Raw genomic sequence first — 21,148 nt, 5'->3', positions numbered from 1 at the left:
GGGAATAACACGTGTTGCCGGCTCGGGCCACAAGGTGGCCAGGATATAGATGAGCAGTGAGTGGCTTTGTGCCAGAGGTCGCAAACGGGTTTTGATTCCTTACCCGTACCCGTACCCGGCCGCACCAGGGTCGCAAACTGGTACCCGTACCCGGCCGTACCCGTACCCTACCCGTACCCGGCCGGGTACGGGTAGGGTACGGGTATCGGGTACCTGATTGCGACCTCTGGCATGAAGCCATGTTGCAGGCGCGGGTGGGTTGATTCTAGAAACTTGAATTGTGAGAAGAGACAAGACGTTGGGAAATGAGTGGCAAACAGTTACTCACCAGTGACTCACGGTCTACCCGTACCCGTACCCGGCCGCACCAGGGTCGCAAACGGGTACCCGTATCCATACCCGGCCGGGTACGGGTAGCCGGGTATCGGGTAGGGTACGGGTATCGGGTACCTGGTTGCGACCTCTGCTTTGTGCGCCCGTTTGTATCGGGACCTTTCGAGTGGTGTCCCCTCATATCTGTCGGGTTTTCTCCGAGCACTCTCGTTTCCTCACAAAAAAGGAATAGGCCAAACATCCAAATGCAGCACCCTCCTGAGAAATGATCTTGAGACTCGGTGAGGCTTCCCCCCGCCAAATTGCAATGTTTGACCAATAACATTGAAAAGTGGCTTCGCGTGGGATAACTTCAGAGTGCCCGGAGAAAACAAATACGCATGAGGGGAGTAACACATGACCAGTACCGTGTCCAATCTCCTAGCCAGTACACAGCTGCCCCATGCTGACATCAAGTCATGGTGGGTCACCCATTTAAGTAATAATCAGGCCACAAATGAACCGGGATGCCTTGCTGATCTCGTCAAGGGGCATAAACCATCATCACGCAAACTCTGGTCATCCTCGCAGCAGCGGCTTTTGGCTGGCCATCGAACAAAAACGGTCACCGCATCGCGCGCTTTCAGATGCGCTTCGGAGGCCGTCTGGAATGCTCTTCGTTCACGTATTAAATCTAGATTGAAAACTAATATCTTTAGAAATTATTTTAGTGTTTTAGTTTGTTGTTCTTCCCCCTGCACCTCCCATTATCACGGTTGGCTAAGTACGGTGGGAAAGAAGTTAAACATACGTTAACCTTCGATTTAAAGCTTTCGTGACTGCAGGGATTCATCTTCTTGGTTCTTTCGGTAAAGTCACCTAGAATGGAAATAATAAAATAATAAAAATTCAACATAATAAAATAATTCTCACGACGTTTCGGCCACAACGCAAGCAGCCGTCCTCAGGTGGAGAACAGGTCCGTCGGAAAGACAGCGTCTGAACATTTATACTCGTCTTTTTTGGACGTAACCTGTTTGCGACTGCTTCAACATACAATGACAGAAACAGGATCCCCAACACTGAAGTCCTTGAGAGATCTCTGCCACTGAGAGCACGCTCATTCGGGCACACCTTCACTGGGTCGGACATTCGGTCCATATGGAAGTCTGTCTGAGGATGGCTGCTTGCGTTGTGGCCGAAACGTCGTGAGAATTATTTTATTATGTTTTATTTTTATTACTTTATTATTTCCATTCTACGTGACTTTACCGAAAGAACCAAGATACGTTAACCTCACTTAGCTTCCGGAAGGCCACACAGCATCCGGCGCATTCAGGGCGATTCGGCCGTGCACAAGCAGGCCACTCGGTGGCGGCAGCGAATGTGATGAGGCACCCGTTTGGAACTGGCTTGCGAGCAAATGACTTCGAGATAAGAGGGTGACGGCATGGAACAACCCGAGCCCTAAAGGAACTCCAAACAATGACATCGCCGGTGTTGCGTGCCCAGACACCATACGTCCGGGCACGCCGACATTCGTTCGAGCGGCGCGCGTCAAAACATTGCGAGCGCTAAAGTGCACCGGGCCCACCGCAGAGCGTCGTCCGAGATGCACCGCACAGCTACGAGCGATACACAGATCCACGTGGCGTACGCAAAGCAATTGGAACACCACGTTTGAATATATTTGAATCGGACATTTTTTTCCGTCATAATGTCTGACTTGACAAAATCAATGTATGTTCATTATTTATTTTCATATATATATAATCATTATGGTCTTAGCATGTTGTTATTATTACCCTTACATTGCCCCAAATATACGTAGACGTGAGCAATGAGCAGTGAACAGTTGAAAGAGCGACGTTTTGAATTGATCGATAACGGCTGACATTTCTTCTATCCAACGAGCCCCGATAGATGTCCTTCTCTGGCTGGTCTCACACTCCCTCGCACTCCGGCCGTGTCTCTAACCAGCCAGCCTTCTCCTTTCACCCAACTCCACGTCACCCACACAGCCAGCGTCATACGTCACTCAGCTAGCTTCAAACAAATAATGGCTTGAACTCTGTATATAGGTTACGTACATGCGGTAGATATTGTTTAACCCGGAAAAACAATATTGGAAGAATCAAGTTTCATAGCGAATCCCGTGACAATTAGTATTATTTCATACTGTAACAAAGCGCTCATAATTTGTCTCTGGTAAAAAGGAAGTTACCAAGCTAGCAGAGCAGTTACCAGGCTGCCACGCTCGCAGACTTCCTGGCGAAACAGAACTTATTTTGTGTCGACTTGCAACCACTTTCATTTATTCCAACTCGAAACCACCATCGACTTGCAGTCCAATGTGAACAAACGCAGGACCACGCTTGAACGGTTCAAACTCGCCCACGCGTTACTACCTTGTAACAATGGCCAAGCGAGTTCACCATTAATAATCAAAAACAGCATTAGCCTTGCAGTTACGAGAAGAAGTCAACCTCTTGGCAAGAGACTGGCATCGCACATCACCCTCGCGACGCAATCAGTTTAACTCGACCGAACTCCCGCCGGCGCCATCGCCGGTTCTTTTCCTCCCATCGCAAATCCCACGCACGCCGCTTCGCCCCGCCGGTCGCACGATGACGACGACCCCGTTTTACCGTCGCGCTCAGAAGTCAATTCCCGCGGTGATGTCGCGCAGCTCGGACGAGTCGGACCGCGCCGACGCGTAGCTCCCGGCCTCCGACGCCTGGCTCAGCAGCGGCACCTTGTCCCGCTTGCGCCGCGACGCCGTGCGCAGGGACGGCACGGCGGGCGAGCAGCCGTCTCCGATGATGCCGCCGCCGCCGCCTCCGTTGGGAGCGGCTCGATCGACGCCGGTGCCGCCGCCGCCGCCGCCAACGCCGCCGCCGCCGCACGCGCCGGGCGCGGAGGAGAGCTGCAGGTGCTGGCGGTAAGTCTCGCCGTCGTCCAGGCTCTCGGGCAGCGGGTGCCCGCGGCTCTCGGGCAGGAACATGACGCTGAGCAGGGCGACGACGTCGAGCGCGGCGAGCACCACGTGGTGCAGGAAGGAGCCGCGCTCCGTCAGCAGCTCCTCCAGCGGCGCCGACACGCGGCCCAGCGACGCGCAGCCCGCCGCCAGGCCCAGGCCCGCGCCGCTGGAGCGTGCGCCCATCGGCAGACACACCACGCACACGCACAAACACGCACACACACACCCGCGCACACACGCAGGCACAGACACGCACACACACAAGCACACACGCACAAACACGCACACACCCACGCACACACGCACGCACACACGCACGCACACACGCACGCACACACGCACACACGCACACACGCACACACCAGGCACACACGCACACATGCACGCACCCACGCACACACGCACACACCCACGCACACACGCACGCATACGTACATACAAATGAACACATGAACAAATTCACGCACATACGCACGCACGCGAATTTGAAAAATGTACTGCAAATTACTTAATTGTAATAGACTTAACAATCATGCTACTATGAAACTTGGCGAGATACTCCTAAAAAGAGTGTCATGAGTTTCACTGAGGTTTAAACAAGTGTAATAATTTACACCATTGGAACCTCGTTTGCATAGACCACAATATCTGGTCCAACACCATGTGAGACTAGGCTCTAAGGAAAGCTGTCTCGGGTGTGGACCAATCAACTTCAAGGACAGTGCATACATTATCAGAGTTATGTTTTTTTGTTTGCATTATGACTGCAGGTATTGTGGTCTATGCAAACATGACTCCTCGTAAAAAAAGGTGTCAGTTTTGTTGCCAGATAGAAGGGTAAAAAAACCAATTATCAAGTGTAGTAATAATAATACTTCACACACACATACATATATATTGACATGCACAGATACACAGACACACACACGGATAAATGTACACAAACATACCGACACACAAGCAAGGACATTTAATTAAATGTATTTACCTAGGAGAGTAAAGCGGAGTCTCATGATGGCTCCTTCATAGGAGGGTGCCGCTGCTTTTGGATGCATGGCCATGTTCACAAACGGGTCTGAATTGAGCTGAACTAGAATTTGGATGGGAAAACCAGGTGTCGTCGGCTGGGTCTGCGAGGTGGCAGTGTAGCAACAGACTCTTGAATCCGTTACCTCCTTGTGTGCAAGGGTTTCTTCCAACATACCAAACGCTCGTGAATGGAATTGGCTCAACATCCGAGGAGCCGCACAATTCAGGCCACGCTTTGCAAGCACGTTTACAATGTAAAGATTTTGGTTGTAAGCAAACTCTAAATTCCCGGTCGCTCTGAGGAGGTCAGTGCGCTTGCCTCCTGGCTTCAGAGACCTGATGAGTTCGGCCACATTCGGGGTGACATCGTCAAAATGTAGATCTGGTGGAGAACCACGTATGCCTGGTGAAGCATTTTATCTCAGTGATGCCAATTGCAAAAGTCACAGACTGAGTGGCCCCCAACCCTACTTGCTTGGCTTAAATGCCCTTCTTCCAAATTCCAAATTTCACCGTTCATATTATCAGCAAGGAGTCGCAGTGGAAGAACTTGGCGAGAGTGGCGAAACGGCGTTTAATTTTTTCCGCCACTATTCTCCCCCTCGGCTCCGCGCTCCCCAGCGTGACGGCTACGCCCGGCGGTGGCGGTGGCGGTGGCGGCGAGAGGCGCTCACGTACCGGACCACCGTGGGCGTCACCTCGGCCGCCACGAACACGCCGAGCCCGCCGGCAGCGTGTGACACCACCAGGCCCAGCAGCGTGAGCGCCAGCACCAGCTCCGGCACCAAGTCTGCGGGGAGCAACAGGGCCGGCGGTGGCGGCCGAGAACACGCGCGTCACACACGTGTGCACACACACACAGAGACAAAGATTCCCCAGGTAGCCTTAACAGACTGTTGGAGGCAAGTGCTGTTTGCGAGCACCGATGAAGGCCCGGTAGGTGGCCAGCACAAATTCACGGCCGCCTTTGTCTCCCCAGTGGCGATGTTTACACATCACACTTGGTCCTCATTTGAGGCCGAGTCGACCTAGGGGAGGCCCTGGACCGGTTCAGATAATCGTCGCTGGTGTTGGCCATGAGCGGGAATCGAACCAGGGTCGCCAGGTTCATAGCGCAGCGAGTTAACTACTGCACCACCGTTCCCCACATATACACACAATACACACAAACATACAGGCATATACACAGACATAAATACATAAACATAAGTACATATACATACGTAAAATTGGGGAAAATTACAACAAATATATCACTTGTTAATGATGTTAACCATGGCCGGGAATCAAACATTTGCTATTTGCTATCGTAGTTCGGTGTGTGCGAACTGCACGGCACGTACACAGATACACACACGAGTAACATCAACAGGATTGGAGCAACTCAAGAGGGCATTCTGGGTCAACTGCACGTTTGTCACAAACACGTTCATCGTGGCAGCGCTTGCTTGAGCCAGGCTCTTTGTCAACACGCGAGTTTACACACGTACGTACGTGTGTGTGTTTACACACGTACGTACACGCGTTTACACACGTGCGCAAAAGCACACCCGTGAGTAAGCAGGTGACGGAGAGCGTGTGTTTGAACAGCAAATAGGTTCGCGACCCACATGTGCTGCCACGCATATGTGGGCTTTATCCGGCTAGAAATATACACGTACAGCCCCCTTTTTTTTTTACAAATCCACCGTTGGTCGAGGGCCTCACCCGCCCCCCGCGCCTGTGCCGCTCACTGGCGGGGGGGGACCAAAATTCACCCCGGCGGTGAGCGTGTGGATCGTAGCAGGCGCACACTCACACTGCGTGAGCGCCAGCAGCAGCAGGCTGGCCAGTCCCATGAGGATGACGCAGGCGAGCAGAGTGCCGCGCCGGCCCATGCGCTCGGCCGCCACGCACGTGAGGAGGCAGCCGACCGCGGCGGCGCCCGCCATCATGTAGTAGCGCGCGTAGAAGCTGTGGCCCGAGTCGCGCAGGTACTGCATGAAGCACAGGTGCAGCCCGCTGCCGATGAAGCTGCCGGGTCACGTGCAGAGTCGTGTTGGAGGGGGGAGAGGGGACAATCGGTGATTCGGCAGCCGGGTTTCTGAGCTTTTGTTAATTTATTGAAACGGTTTGCAGTGTTATAAATATAGGAGGTTGTAACAACACGCGTGCGTTGCATGTACAGACCACCAGCTCAAAAGAACTGAACGGGTGGCAATTTTGTCATTTAAATCTGTGCTTCTCAAGCTCTTTGATTTCACGGCACACTCGCGAGCTTGCTCGACCTTACGCTGCGCACCGAACCAAAGAATCACCGTGGGCCTGGGTGAGCGAGTGGGGACAAATTATAGCGACTGTTTGCCAAACTGCGCAAAGGGGCGGCCGGGTGTGGTGCTGGCCAACCACCCCCCGCGTGGTACGTGCCGCTAACAGCACTTGCCCCAACAGTCTGTTAAAGTTATACGGGGTATCTTTGCCGTTGTTTACGTGGGTGAGCGTCTCGGTCACATGTCTCACGTGATAAAGCAGAGGATGAGCAGGTTCTTCCATATGTTGCGTGTGCTGAACAGCTCCAAGACGTTGTGCTTACGCGGTTTAGACGCAAACTCAAGGGCGCACTCAATTTCTGTAAGACAGACAAAACACATCACACTTTTGTTCTTACGCTTGTTTGCCCAGGAGTGCCGCACTGAGTCTCAAGACTTTTTGAGGCTCCCGCCAAAGTTTTCGCAGCATGGGGCAATGTCTAACACTTAATTCTAGATTTGAAGCTTTCGTGACTGCAAGGATTCATACTCTTTAGTTTTTTCGGTAAAGTCACGTAGGTAAAAAATACGATAGTAAGAATTCGATACGTTCCATTCATTGGCTACCACATTCTGATAAGCTCCCCCCCTCTCCTCCCCCTTAACTTGTATTTAAGAACTTGCATCTTGGAATCCCTGCCTCACTTGATACAGCAAATCTGGCTGTGACGGTCCCACCTGATGACGGAGACTTGTGTTGCCTCCAAAACGTCGTGATTTTTTATTATTTTATTTTTATTAATTTTAATTTAATTTTTTACCTACGGGACTTTACCGAAAAAACTAGGAGTATAATGTCTAACGCCATGCCATGTGTTTTTCCTTAACGCCCCGCCCCCTCTGACTCACCCTGGAAAGCATCATTGCGCCGGGCCACATCCTCGTCCTCGGTAGCGCCGTTACGCTCGGCAATTGTCTCCATGGCAGCGCGAGCCTCCGCCACCTGGCGCGTGGCGAGGAGCCAGCGCGCGGACTCACCGAGCACGCTGCAGACACGCGCCACGCACGCACACACACATGGCAGCCTCCATATAAACACACGCACGTACACACGGCAGCCTCCATCTAAACCCCGGCAGCCTCCATCGAAACACACACGCACACGGGAGCTTCTGTCTAAACCCACACACGCATAGGCAGCCTCCACTTAAACCCTGGCAAGCCTTCATATAAACGCACTCCAACAGCCTGAGTTATTAGAGCATATTTTTCATTTAGATGTACGCAAGCATGTTGAACTTATTTTGCACCGTACGTAAGCAACCGTGCTAATCAGAGATGCGAGGTAAGGACAGCGTTAAAGAGCCTTTGGCCCATAGTTTTTGTCATGGCTCTGGCTAAGCCGAGCCACCACTCATGCATCTTTGGAAGCAATTGAGAGGCTCAAGCCGAAGTTAAGCATTGTTAGATGCCACGCCAGTGCCAAACCACACGGCAGAATACGGCATTTCATGTTAGGTGCGCAACTCTATCGGAATTCGCCTTGAATCCTAAACTCCAGCGTTCATCCACGCACGTGCAACATGCACGCACAACATGCACGCACCACGCCAGGCTGACGGAGAGCACGAGTGGTGTGGCCAGCACGGGTTGCAGCACGGCCCAGTCACGGCACAGCAGCGCCAGCCCCGGCAGCACCATCTCTCCGCCCACTAGGAACACCATGGCCATCATGCAGCGCATGAGCCGGCGCGGGGGGTCGCACATCTCGATCACTGCGGCACACACACGCGGCACGATCTGTTAAGAGCAAGCGGCACAAGAGGTACAATATCTGCCACCCTAGGGCCTAGATGGGACACATCGGGGTGTTTGGTTTTAATGAGAGCTCGCAACTAAACTTTGCAAACTGCAGAAATAAAAAATACATGTTTTTTTAAACCTCACCATCTTTCTCACAGATGCTAAAATATAAATATATAAATGATCAGTTTTCGCCTTCTTGGTTCTTTCGGTAAAGTCATGTAGAAGGGAAATAATAAAATAATAGAAATAAAACATAATAAAATACAATTCTCACGACGTTTCGGCCACAACGCAAGCAGCCGTCCTCAGGTGAAGAACAGGTCTGTCGGAAAGACAGCGTCCGAATGACGGAAAGACAGCTTCCAAGATCTGACGAGGTCGGGTGCATTCCCGATTGATTTCGTCACGAGTTAACACGTACCGTATTGCTTATATCCTTACTATGGGCCCCAACACGAATTCTTACCATATCGTCACAGGGCACGACACTACCTAGACATGATTGCTCTCTTAGGTTTAATCAAATCCTCATTCGCGCCGGTACCGCATTGCCCACGGTGAGCTATCTCTCAACCAGGCTTGGGAAATCAAGCCTGTCCCTTTCCAGCGGATCAAGTGACACACGTACACACGTGACTCGACACCGCACCTTATCCCAAAGGCTCCAATTACGCCGGGAAATGATCGCCTTTTCGCTGTTCATTATTACCATAAAGTGCTTTCCTTCAGCTGCTTCAAACAGGGCTTACAATCTGTGATTTCAAGACAGATCTTGTTAAATGCTGCCTGCAGGCAATGTGTGCATTTTTAAGTTATCCAATCATTCCCTTCAAAGCCCCCGAACACCCATGCAGCATTGCGCTATCAATTTTTTAGCACCATTTCAGGCTATCATCTTTATTTTATGCAATGATATACTGTATACCAGGGGTGGAACAATGCATCGATTGAGCACCTGATGGCGATTATCAAGCTCATCTTACGTGCATGAATAAGGTGCACAGGAATCAAACGGTCTTGCTATTTGCATTGGCATGCCTGTCAACCCATACAGTTCACCCGTATTCTTGTACAGGGAAATTGAGTTTTCAGGTCCATACGGCGTTCAGCCGTTTCAATCAAGGCAAAACTAATTTCTTTGTCTATTTGTTTGTGTTTCTCCCTTGTGATTGGACTTTGTAGGATGGATGTTGAGATTTTCCAGGGAACGGGGTGACCAATAAGATCTGAATTGGTCTGTAATAAGGGAGGCACTGATAAGGGGTTCACAGCTATGTATATGTTATTATGCACCAGTGTAGCGGTGGCGCAGTCGTTAGCTTTGCTTTGAACTCGGCGACCCGGGTTCGATACCTGGGAAATATCTGAAATGCTCCTGGGCAGCACCCCCCCCCCCCCCCACTGCCACTTCACCAACGTAGTGAAGTATGGTCAAAATATCCCCATGACTAACACGGCATTGGGCGGCTTTCGACCGCCACTTAACGAACAAAGGGTAGTAAATTACTGTAATTATGTCGAATGTAATGACTGCAAATAACCACTGCAGCTACAGCAGGCACAACAATTCACTGCATTCTGACAAAAAAAACCCATTATTGATTCTGAAATCGAATCATGACCTTGATTGAGACAATTAATCCATTCGCTGGGAGTTAGGGGAGATGGGGAGGGAATAATGAATCGTTATACGCCCACTGTATGGACGTGATAATGAATGTGTAACAATTAATTTGGCAACACACTTATCGCTTTTACGCATTTCATCGCTCCATTATTGCGTCGTCGTTTTTGAAGCCGTGGTCTGTGCCCACGAAACATCAAATACAACGATCAGATTTTACACTCGGAGTCAGGGCCGGCCCGAGGCATAAGCGAACTAAGCGGCTGCTTGGGGCCCCCTGGCCACCTTCTAGCACAGATGAGTCTGCGTGGTGGGAGGGGGGCCCCCAAATCAAATTCTGCTTAGGGCCCCCAAGAGGCTCGGGCCGGCACTGCTCGGAGTTTAACTATTTCTCTTGCGGACTAGCGTACCCGCTGCAGCAAAAACATGGCGTATAAACGCAACCACTCCACCACAAAGAAAGACCGGTCCTGTCACACCACCAAACAATGGAACAACCCAACCTGGCAATGTCTCATTCTGTCTCATCGCGGAATCGTCAATTTCCATTCCATTACATTGGTCAACACACTTTTTCTGGCATAAGGTATTCCAACGGTTTTAAGGTAATTTTGGGGTGCTGATTCCAAATCTGGCATCAGTTTTTGTCTATCACATCAGGTTTTTTGAGATATCAAATACTGCATTTTCAATAAAAATTGCAGAACAAAAATATTAAATAAATGTGGATATCTACATAAAATGACATTATAAACACACTATCCTAAAAATACAGCACCATATTTTAACACTAAAGCAGTCACTGACTCGCAACAACTTGCAATCATAAGTGACAGAGTTAATTTCGGGTAAAATCAATGAAAATGGGGTATGCCGATAGCATAAAATGAGATGTGATAGAGCAAATCTGAGATCAGATTTAGAATCAGCACCCTGAAATTAGTCTAAAACGGCTGCAAAAGTCCAGGCCAGAATTTTTTTTTTTGTTGACCAGTGTCATTAATCACGCTGTCATCCGAATCGCAAAAAGAGCGCTATCAAAGCGTGCCGAGTATTTTTTTTCGTCTGTGGCAAAAAAAGCACTAATTATCAATTTGAATGCAAAAGAAAAACACGCACGAAAAAAATATCGCAACGGTAAGCCGTCGGCTACGGAGACAAAGGGAAATTGTGCATAATTTCCAACGCGGTGAAGCCAATTATGCGAACTAAAGAGTTTCTATTGCCTATCAAGGAAATGTTAAATGCCCGTGGGGAGCGTTGCGACGCTCAACGCGTTAGGCTGTACTCGTGAACAAGTCGGGACTGCGAGGAAGTACTAGCACGGTTATAATGAGCACCTGCGTTTCTTCCACATGGCCACTTGTGACGCCCTGCAGTGAGCGGTGGCTGTGTTAACCGGGCTGATGTTAACTGCCGTTAACTCTCGATAATCCGGGGTGACGGGAGGGTGTGGGGGAGGGAGGTAAGAATGGTAATGGAGACAAAACAAAACCAAGAATAATGAAAATTATAGTACCATTTGAACCTCCTTTGACAGTAGCAAAATCTGATAATTGTTTTTTTACCCTTTTATCTGGCAACAAAACTGACACCTTTTTTTTACAAGGAGTCATGTTTGCATTGACCACAATACCTGCAGTCGGAATTCAAACAAAAAACACAACTCTGATAATGTATGCACTGTCCTTGAAATTGATTGGTCCACACCCGAGACAGCTTTCCTTAGAGCCTAAAAAAAAAGGTGGCAGTTTTGTTGCCAGATAAAAGGGTAAAAAAACAATTATCAAAATTATAGTAATTATGGTGTAAAAATGTATCACTCGTCTATGCAAAAACAGGGGATGATGCCGCAGAATGCGTCAGCTGTTTTCATAGCGTCTTCATCGGTTTACTTTCCGATTTGTCTGCCTTCACGCGGGCACTTAAGTCACTGACCGCAACGAGTCAGGAACAGCTATTAATAGAACTAGAGTTCGTGTAAAACGAATATGAGCACAGTAAATCTCCAACCCGGATAATCCACCCACGGATATTCAAGAGTTAACCGTTTGCCTCTGAAATTAAATACTCCCCCGGCAGCCTGCTATCCCCCAAAACCCCCCTCATGCTTACAAAAAAACAACAACTCCTTTCTATTTCATCCACAATATAATCGTGTGCACGTCTTGAACTTTCTGTGTATTGAGGTGCGATTGCATTTCGGCGCTGTAGACATTCTTCATTTCCTTTTTCTGCAATGTTATCCCAATCGTCCTATCATTTGTGGCCGGGTTGCTTCTGAAAAATAAGTGAATACCTCAGTGGGCTTTGCTTGGTAGGATGGGGATGGTTTCGTTCGAATTTGTACGCGTTTAGAAGATTTGTTTACCTTTCTTGTACTTTGCACTGCCGTCGTGTTTTTGTGCTGTTTGTTGTTGTCATGTTCTTACCCGCCCCGACTGGACATCTGTGAAAGAGCTTTATAGCTTATCGGATTCCTCCAGTATAAATACATATTCTGTTTCTATTTCGATTTAAAGGGATTCATCTTCTTGGTTCTTTCGGTAAAGTCACGTAGAAGGGAAATAATCAAATAATAAAAATAAAACATAATAAAATAATTCTCACGACGTTTCTACCACAACGCAAGCAGCCGTCCTCAGGTGAAGAACAGGTCTGTCGGAAAGACAGCGTCTGAATGCATTCAGACGCTGTCTTTCCGAAACGTCGTGAGAATTATTTTATTATGTTTTATTTTTATTATTTCCCTTCTACGTGACTTTACCGAAAGAACCAAGAAGATATTCTGTTTCTGTTCCGCTGCCTTTGTTAAATGACGTTGCCGATCGTTTGTCAGCGCACGGACGCGATCGAGCGGGCGGGTTTGATGAGATCGTTGGACGAAGACGAGGAAAGTGAAAATTGCCCACGGCAGGTGGGTGATTGATTAGTCTTCGCTAGGTGTGTGGGAAAGTGCTGCCCCCTACTGTGTGGAACAAGGGTCGCTTGAAAGGCTCTCAATAATTAGCTCTGCGATATCCGCTTCTGTGGCATGTTCTATAACACGAAGGGTCGGTCGCACGACAGCGAGACAGCACACTTGGGATATAAACCGGGGGGAGGCAGTGGGGGGCAAAAGATCAAAAGAAACACTGCGATGCACAGCCTCAGTTCCCATTCTCCAAACCAACTGCCCGTTTGCACGCGACGGCGCTCACGGATGAGGTAGAGGGAGAGGAAGACGCCAGGGAGGAAGAGGCCTTGCCCCAGCCGCAGCACGGTGAACATGACGGGTCCGCTGGAGAGGCCCATCGCGAATCCCACCAGCGACGTCAGCACCAGCGAGATGAGCAGCACGCAGCGGCGGCCCAGCCTGAAGCCCACGCGACGAGCGTCAGTCAAGGGTGTGCTTGGGCAGGGATACATTTCTCACCGAACATTATCCACATTCCTGGCATGCACGTAGATATGTTGAACTTCTTTCGCGCCGTACGTAGTCAACCGTGCTAATCCCAGGGGGAGGGAATCGGAGGTGCCGGGGAAGGAGACTGGAGCGTGGGGCGCGAGACTAGTGCTAGCCACAGCCATCGCAGAATGTATACTGGTTGTGGTGTGCCGGTTAAGTAAATGTTTTGCACATCACCCGACCAGGACCTCAGGTTAGCACGTTTGGCTACGTACGATGCGAAAGAAGTTCACCATATATACATATACTAAAGTAAATGGTACAAACTGTACAAAAGCAGTGGGAAAAGAGAAACCAATACAAACCAGATGGTAAATATTGAGATAAAATGTTTTATTTAGTCTTGAAAGGAATCATGATTCCAAATGGTGACAATGAATCAAATCACTGTGTGCGTGGAAACGGCAGTCAGCAGTGAATCTTTACATTCCCATTGCCAAACGGTGTCCAACCAAGTTTATTTCATTAAACCTAGGAGCAGAGAAAGGATGAGAAATTCTTGCAATGTTAAGTCAATTCACCTCACCCCAGATTCCAGAGGGCTCCTTCTCAATGAGTCCCCCCCATTGTGCCCCCGTTGCTTGGCTGTTTTCGAAGTGCGTTAATTTATTTTGCCCCGTTAAAGCAGGCAAAGGGAGTTATGGCTCTTTAAGTCCGCTACAGCGTTACGTCACTCTAATCCCTCGGCCGAACGCACACGCGTGAATTGCACAGTCACACCCTAATCCCAGTTAGCTCGTTATGGTCCACTTCTTGAAGGGGTGGAATTTTACACGGGAAGCTATAAAAACACTCAACCGCTTCAACGGGACAACGGCCTGCTTGGTGTGTTTGCCAGGATGTACATGTGTACTCGTACAGCACTTCTTGTCAATCCACTCGTGAGATGAGGGCCTCTCAAAACCACGTGGGGTCGCGAGGGTTATATTACCATACTTCACCATGCTGGTCAGTTCAGGCTGGTAACGGCAGGGAGCATAGAAAGTAGAGTACAAAATAGACTTGTATGTTTCGATTTAAAGCTTTCGTGACTGCAGGGATTCATCTTCTTGGTTCTTTTGGTAAAGTCACGTAGAAGGGAAATAATAAAATAATAAAAATAAAACATTAAATAATTCTCACGACGTTTCGGCCACAACGCAAGCAGCCTTCCTCAGGTGAAGAACAGGTCTGTCGGAAAGAGACAGACCTGTTCTTTACCTGAGGACGGCTGCTTGCGTTGTGGCCGAAACGTCGTGAGAATTATTTTATTATGTTTTATTTTTATTATTTTATTATTTCCCTTCTACGTGACTTTACCGAAAGAACCAAGAAGACTTGTATGTATTGGCCTCCGCTGGCCGCCACGTAGCCCGACAAGATCACGACAACCTGGCGTGTCTGGTGGTCACCCAATCCTCCACCATCAGCAAAAGTAAATCCACTACTGAATGAAGGCCTCTACAATCTGCCGCCATTTTCTTAGGAAGCCACTGGAGCTATACATTTTTAAATCTCGATTGAAAACTAATTTCTTTAGAACTGCTTTTTGTGTTTAGTTGGTTGTCCTCCCCCCCGCACCTCTGATTAACACGGTTGGCTCCGTACAGTGCAAAAGAAGAAGCTCAACATACATACATATATACAATCCATTGGTTGAACTACTTCAGTGCAATGGTATACGCCAAAACATTCAATGAAAACTAACCCTACGGAAGTACATTTTAAATTGCAACATAGAGAAAATAACCCACTTCAACCGAGTATTATACAATTGATTGCTTCAGTCAATTCGGCTCCACTAAACCATAGCGTTTTCTTTGATGTAAGAAGAGGTCTTCCGAGCAGATGGGATGGTGGGATCACAGCCTCCTTTGAGGATTGCCTGCTCTTTGACGGGAGAGCCATCAAAACGGTAGCCGGGGGCTAACACACATGTCGCCCGCGACCAAATCAGCCGGAAAAGCACCCGACTTCGTCCGATGAGCCTGGCTACTGCTTGTAAGGCCAGCCACCAACAATAGGTTGCTTCTATACACGATGGGAATATGTATGTGGTGGGCAAGCCGACGGCAGTGTCCATTATTTGGATACCAGAGCCAAGTCAAGACTGTTTTGCAAATTTGCAAATTGCATTTTGCTCCGATGGATATGACTGTTGGAAATATGCAAAATGCCCAGTCACCCCTCAGCCCTCATATTGACAATTAAATACTTCTCTAGACAAACGCATGTTCGAATGCATCATATAACCCATCTTGTACGGATGATTAGACCGAATTTGTTTTTAACTTAAAAATGTAGTTTTTTTCGTAGCCAATGCCATGGACCCATATATTTGTGTAGGGTTGGGCTCCGTAGTCGTTTTATGTCCAAATTCTTCAACCCTCTACCATTAACCCTCCACCACCTGACAAGATTGTCATGTTAACAAAGACATTATTTATACGTGCCAAAGTATTGATCGACTTCTGACCAATAAATCCCCTCGACTGAATTTAACATCAACGTACGACGTTTCGCTGCAACTGCTTTGAGCTTCATCAGGTGCTTCGACCAGAAACTTGTTGTGGTTCACATCACCACCACCACCACCACTCGCCTGTCAGACAGCGCTCCCATGGCCACACAGCCGACGACATAGCCGACCATAAACGCGAGGCGTTCAGCCGGCACGAGCCACCACTTCTTGCACACCAGGTCCCACTGCAACGAGAATAACAAGACGGGGGGGAAGAGGAGGGTTGACAGCGGGAAGAGAGCAATATTTACGGCCGTAAATGCTGCACAGCAAAGGATAATTTAATCCTCGCACTACAAGACATCATCCCGGCAAAATCCGTTGATGCCACCAAACCTCGCCGACGCTTTCTCACCTCCGCCAGATCCCGTAGCAGCTGCACATTAGGCGAGTGACCCTTCAAGACTTGCCCTAACAATACCCCACCATTTGGTCTTAGCTCTTCCCTTTCGCCACTGGATATAAAGTGATCACTCCAATACTGTACCTGTCTCCGTAATGAGTCCTCCCTGCAAACACTGCACACGTCCTCACCCAACACAACCATTTTTCCCCCAAAAAATGCATGCATGCATACAGCGCACCTAAACCGCTTAGCCATATGGAATTCTATGCCCTAAGCCAGCTATAGCTTAGGCAAGCCTAAGGCACACTTAACAACTGATACTGTATTGCAGCTTTTGCGCCCAATCCCATCAGACTTTGGCAGCTAAGCAGAGTTGAGCCTCCATAGCGCATGCATGTGTGATCACCATGCACAACAGGTTGTTATAGGCTGTGAGGATACGTTGAGCTGAGGGCAATGCAGCCAAATAGATTGTTGTATTGTACTTCTACATTGCACTCCCTGCCTTTACCAACCCACTCACCGGTGCGATGAGGTCAAAAAAACCCCGGTGACCTGCATGGCATGGGAGGCCCTCATCCATCGGTAGATTGTCAAAAAAAAGCTTTATAAGTAGAGAAAGCCAAGCAGCCTGGGAGGTAAACAATATATTTTTACGAAGACCTGATTATTTATTACATTGCCACGTAACAGCGCACGATGAGATTGCTATACAATATATCTTTACGCGCACAACAGGACCCTGTCTTGAAGGTGGGGTGCTCTTATCAACTACGTCTGGTGACCAGGCAGGATTTGTTGAATGAGCCCGACTATGCTGATGAGACACATGAGATCAAAACTAAACCAACATTTGATTACAAATGCTGCTGGATAACCCAAGGCCAGAAGGCGACTGTGACTCAGCTGTTGAAACAATATTTATTTATGTTTAAGTGTTACATTTATTTGACTCATAATCCTCCACAACGTTTCATGAGTTTTGATACAATCTTGGGCTTATGTTCCGTCGAAATGCAACCTCATCTCTAGACAATGTACAGAGTAGGGAGGTATACACTCGGGGCAGATGTGACGAAAAGTAATGATGATGATGCAGCCTGTGAAGAGATAATGCAATGACGCCTTGCCACATCGTAGCTGGATGAAAATTAATTTCGATGGCGACGATAGTGACAAAGTGAGCAGTGAAAATGTTTTCACTTGAGATAATTGAAGGTCAGTAGCCTAATTAGGTCAGTGCTGGCGTGTTAACTTAAAATAAATTTCAGCTCAATGTTACAGTAATAAGGTTATTTGTCAAGTGGCAGTTTCACTGCATTTTGTCAATCCTCTTATCAATTGGATGAAGATCTCACTACTCTGTGTCGGTCGTTGAGGCTGGTCGACCGTACATATTCCAACTGCTGGGTCAATTTGGGCTGGCGATGGGGCCACGGTGGCGAGATGTTAACTACATCGCCTGGTATACAGCAGGTAGTGAGACCTTCATCCAATTATCAATTGGATGAAGATCTCACTACTCTGTGTCGGTCGTTGAGGCTGGTCGACCGTACATATTCCAACTGCTGGGTCAATTTGGGCTGGCGATGGGGCCACGGTGGCGAGATGTTAACTACATCGCCTGGTATACAGCAGGTAGTGAGACCTTCATCCAATTATCAATTGGATGAAGATCTCACTACTCTGTGTCGGTCGTTGAGGCTGGTCGACCGTACATATTCCAACTGCTGGGTCAATTTGGGCTGGCGATGGGGCCACGGTGGCGAGATGTTAACTACATCGCCTGGTATACAGCAGGTAGTGAGACCTTCATCCAATTATCAATTGGATGAAGATCTCACTACTCTGTGTCGGTCGTTAAGGGCTGGTCGACCGTACATATTCCAACTGCTGGGTCAATTTGGGCTGGCGATGGCGCCACGGTGGCGAGATGTTAACTACATCGCCTGGTATACAGCAGGTCGTGGGTTCAATCCGAAACCTGACATCTGTACGTCTGGAGTTTGCATGTTCTCCCTGTACTCGTGTGGATATTTCTCCGGGCCCTCCAATTTTTTTTTCTCTCCACATTTAGAATCAACATCATGCGTTTATGAGTATTTGGCTGCTATAAATGTCAGCATGATGACAAGCCACTTCGTTCAGCAATCAGTTTTGATGGCCAGGTCACTTTTGCTCCATATACAGCTTAGTGGGTCTGAGCTAGTCAAATTAAAATATAAATATAAACTCAGGTCACCGGTTTCACGGAGCAGTGAGCTTAACCACCAATCTACACTAACAGCGAACCTCCCTTTACCCCACTCACCATGCCAATTGTCCCCCGCACCCCGCACTCATCGTAACACACAAAACCCGCAGGGGTCACAAACTCATGGTGACCAAGCGGGGAGAGGGGGGCAGAGGAGTTGCGTGAAGGTGAAACCACACACATGCTCACGACAATGTAGATCGTGAAAAATGCATCACCCCCCCCCCGCCCCAGTCGAGTTACGATCAATGACAATTGACACCCCACTCGAGTCTCTTCACATCGTTAGCCGCACTGCAGAGAGATTGTTCCACGCACAAGTTCACTCCCTTCACTTCGGCCCCGAATTGGCCTGCAGATTTGCTGGTAGGGGGGTTATTAAATGGGAACAAGTGCTCCAGTGAGCCAGAATCAAGTCCGGACAATCATCCCAATGTGTGGGGGGGGGGGGTGTTCTTCCTCCAGGAGCTTCAATCATTGATTCCTCCCTCCACCCATAGATGGAATGGATGAGACAGTTTTATGTAATTATATCCATACCGCTATTGTGTTCAAGCACGACACAGCAGGTCAAAACTACCGGACACATTTCCTTTTGCAAAGTCTACATTTTGGCGTTGGCAAGTTTTCGCCCACCTTTTGAGACACACATATTTTCCTTCCGCTTTTCTACAGCGTACGTCGATAACAGTAACAAAACATTTTTAAAAAATCCATTCATAATTGGACCATCTGCCACAGACAAGACTGAGCGAATGCATGTGAACACTTCCAACCTTAGTTGGAAAGCGTGCCCAGCCGGACAGACAAATGGCACCACCACCACCACCACCCATCCTCGCCCACCAACGGTGCCAACCTCAGCCGGCCCTCACCCCCATGGGCATCGGTCCGTGAGCAACAATCACGATCTCAGCACCAGTTGACCCCCCCCCCCCCCCATGCACTTGCCTGGGTCACGATGGTTGTCCGTAGCCCCGGCTGGCTGGGGCTCACCCTGTACACCCACGCCGTGCACTCTTCCCCCGTGCCCACCGCGGTCCTGTTGACCCCAGCAGCCCCACCGACCGCACCGTAGCGAACACGCGCGCAGTGCGGACCACCACCACCGCCACCACCGTTCATCTGCTGCTGCTGCAGGTACTGCTGCTGTTGCTGCTGCAGGTACTGCTGACCACTACGGGCTTCCCGACGCATGAGCCAGAGCCACACTTGCGCGTCCGAAGCGTTCGCCGGCAAGGCCGTGGGGTCCGGCCGGCATCGGTAGCTGTCCAGCGGCGCGCTGTTGAAGGCGTCTGCGCAAAGCACGCAGCCCACGAAGATGTACGGCAACCAGGTGAGCACAGAGTGCAGCTTTTGGTGGCGTCCGAAGCCCCCGGCGGCTGGCATCAGGGCGCAGTCGAAGGACGAGGAGGAGGCCCCCCCCTCCGACACGGCCGCTAAGCCGGCGGCGTTGTCGGAGCTGTGCGTGGCCGGAAAGCGGCCGAGCGATGTGGTCTCGCGTCTCGGGCTGAGGCTCGGGGTGTCCGGCGTGCTGGCCATTGTGTGTCAGCTGATGGCGGGGATGATGATGATGGGGGTGGTGGTGATGATGGTGGTGGTTGTGTTGGTACCGATGCTGCTGACGGCTGACAGCGGCGGTAGTGGTGGTGGTGCTTGACAATTCCCTGCAGATGGCTGTGCACGTGGGGGGGGGGGGTGCTGAGGTTGCAGACTCCTCCTGCTGTTTGACAAACCCCCTCGGCCGCTGCTCAGTGGGTTCCGTTGGAAGTGATGACGGCGATGCTGCGAATCGTCAAACCCTTTGCTGCTCCTGCTGCTGCTCCTCCTGCTGCTCCTGCTGCTGCTGCTGCTCCTGCTGCTGCTCCTCCTGCTGCTCCTACTGCTCCTACTGCTGCTGCTCCTGTTGCTCCTCCTGCTGCTGCTCCTGCTGCTGCTGCTACTGCTGCTCCTACTGCTCCTGCTGCTCCTGCTGCTGCTCCTCCTGCTGCTCCTGCTGCTGCTGCTCCTACTGCTCCTACTGCTGCTGCTCCTGTTGCTCCTGCTGCTGCTGCTCCTGCTGCTGCTCCTGTTGCTCCTCCTGCTGCTGCTGCTACTGCTCCTGCTGCTGCTGCTCCTGCTCCTGCTGCTGCTGCTGCTACTGCTGCTGCTGCTACTGCTGCTCCTACTGCTGCTGCTACTGCTGCTCCTGCTGCTACTGCTGCTGCTGTAAGCACCGCATGTGACTTAATCGATACTTATGGTTCAGATATTTCTGGGATGGGGGGGGGGTTCCTTCCCTGTCGCCCTCAATGATGCCACTTGCTGCTGCTGCTGCCGCTGTTAGCGATGACGATCCTCTCTCTCTCGCCTCTGCTGCTGCTACTGCTGCTCTCGCTCTATCCCCCCCTCCTGTTGCAGTTCTAAATGCCGCCGTCTGGCGCCACGACTGTTGCTGCTGCTTCTACAACTACTTTAATGACGCCACCATCGCCTGTTCTAGCCGATGCTGCCACACTGCTGCATCTCGTGCTGTAAGCGTATCCCTGCCGGTGTAGTTGCCGACACTAATATCGCCAATATTGTCATCGATTGTGTAGCAATCGCCGATTCTGAAGTCGGCGATACTGCGGTTTCTGCTG

The 21,148-nt window shown here is 49.8% G+C and overlaps 1 protein-coding gene across 1 annotated transcript; it reads right to left on the bottom strand.

The window, feature by feature from the left end:
• Positions 1-1,516: 1,516 nt before the first annotated feature.
• On the bottom strand, positions 1,517-20,373 carry LOC144732232 (solute carrier family 22 member 17-like). Its single transcript, XM_078613630.1, has 9 exons — positions 19,479-20,373; positions 15,985-16,112; positions 13,180-13,334; positions 8,156-8,324; positions 7,459-7,595; positions 6,821-6,929; positions 6,120-6,334; positions 5,000-5,111; positions 1,517-3,458 (listed from the first exon to the last, which is right to left on the bottom strand). Exons 1-9 carry the CDS (start codon positions 20,067-20,069, stop codon positions 2,969-2,971), a joined length of 2,106 nt encoding a protein of 701 aa, XP_078469756.1. The 5' UTR covers positions 20,070-20,373; the 3' UTR covers positions 1,517-2,968.
• Between the last annotated feature and the right edge of the window lie 775 nt (positions 20,374-21,148).

The sequence above is a fragment of the Lampetra planeri genome, chromosome 42, assembly GCF_965212315.1.
Source record: "Lampetra planeri chromosome 42, kcLamPlan1.2.h2, whole genome shotgun sequence".
Lineage (NCBI taxonomy): Eukaryota > Metazoa > Chordata > Hyperoartia > Petromyzontiformes > Petromyzontidae > Lampetra > Lampetra planeri.
This window is presented reverse-complemented; position numbering and strand designations above follow the sequence as displayed.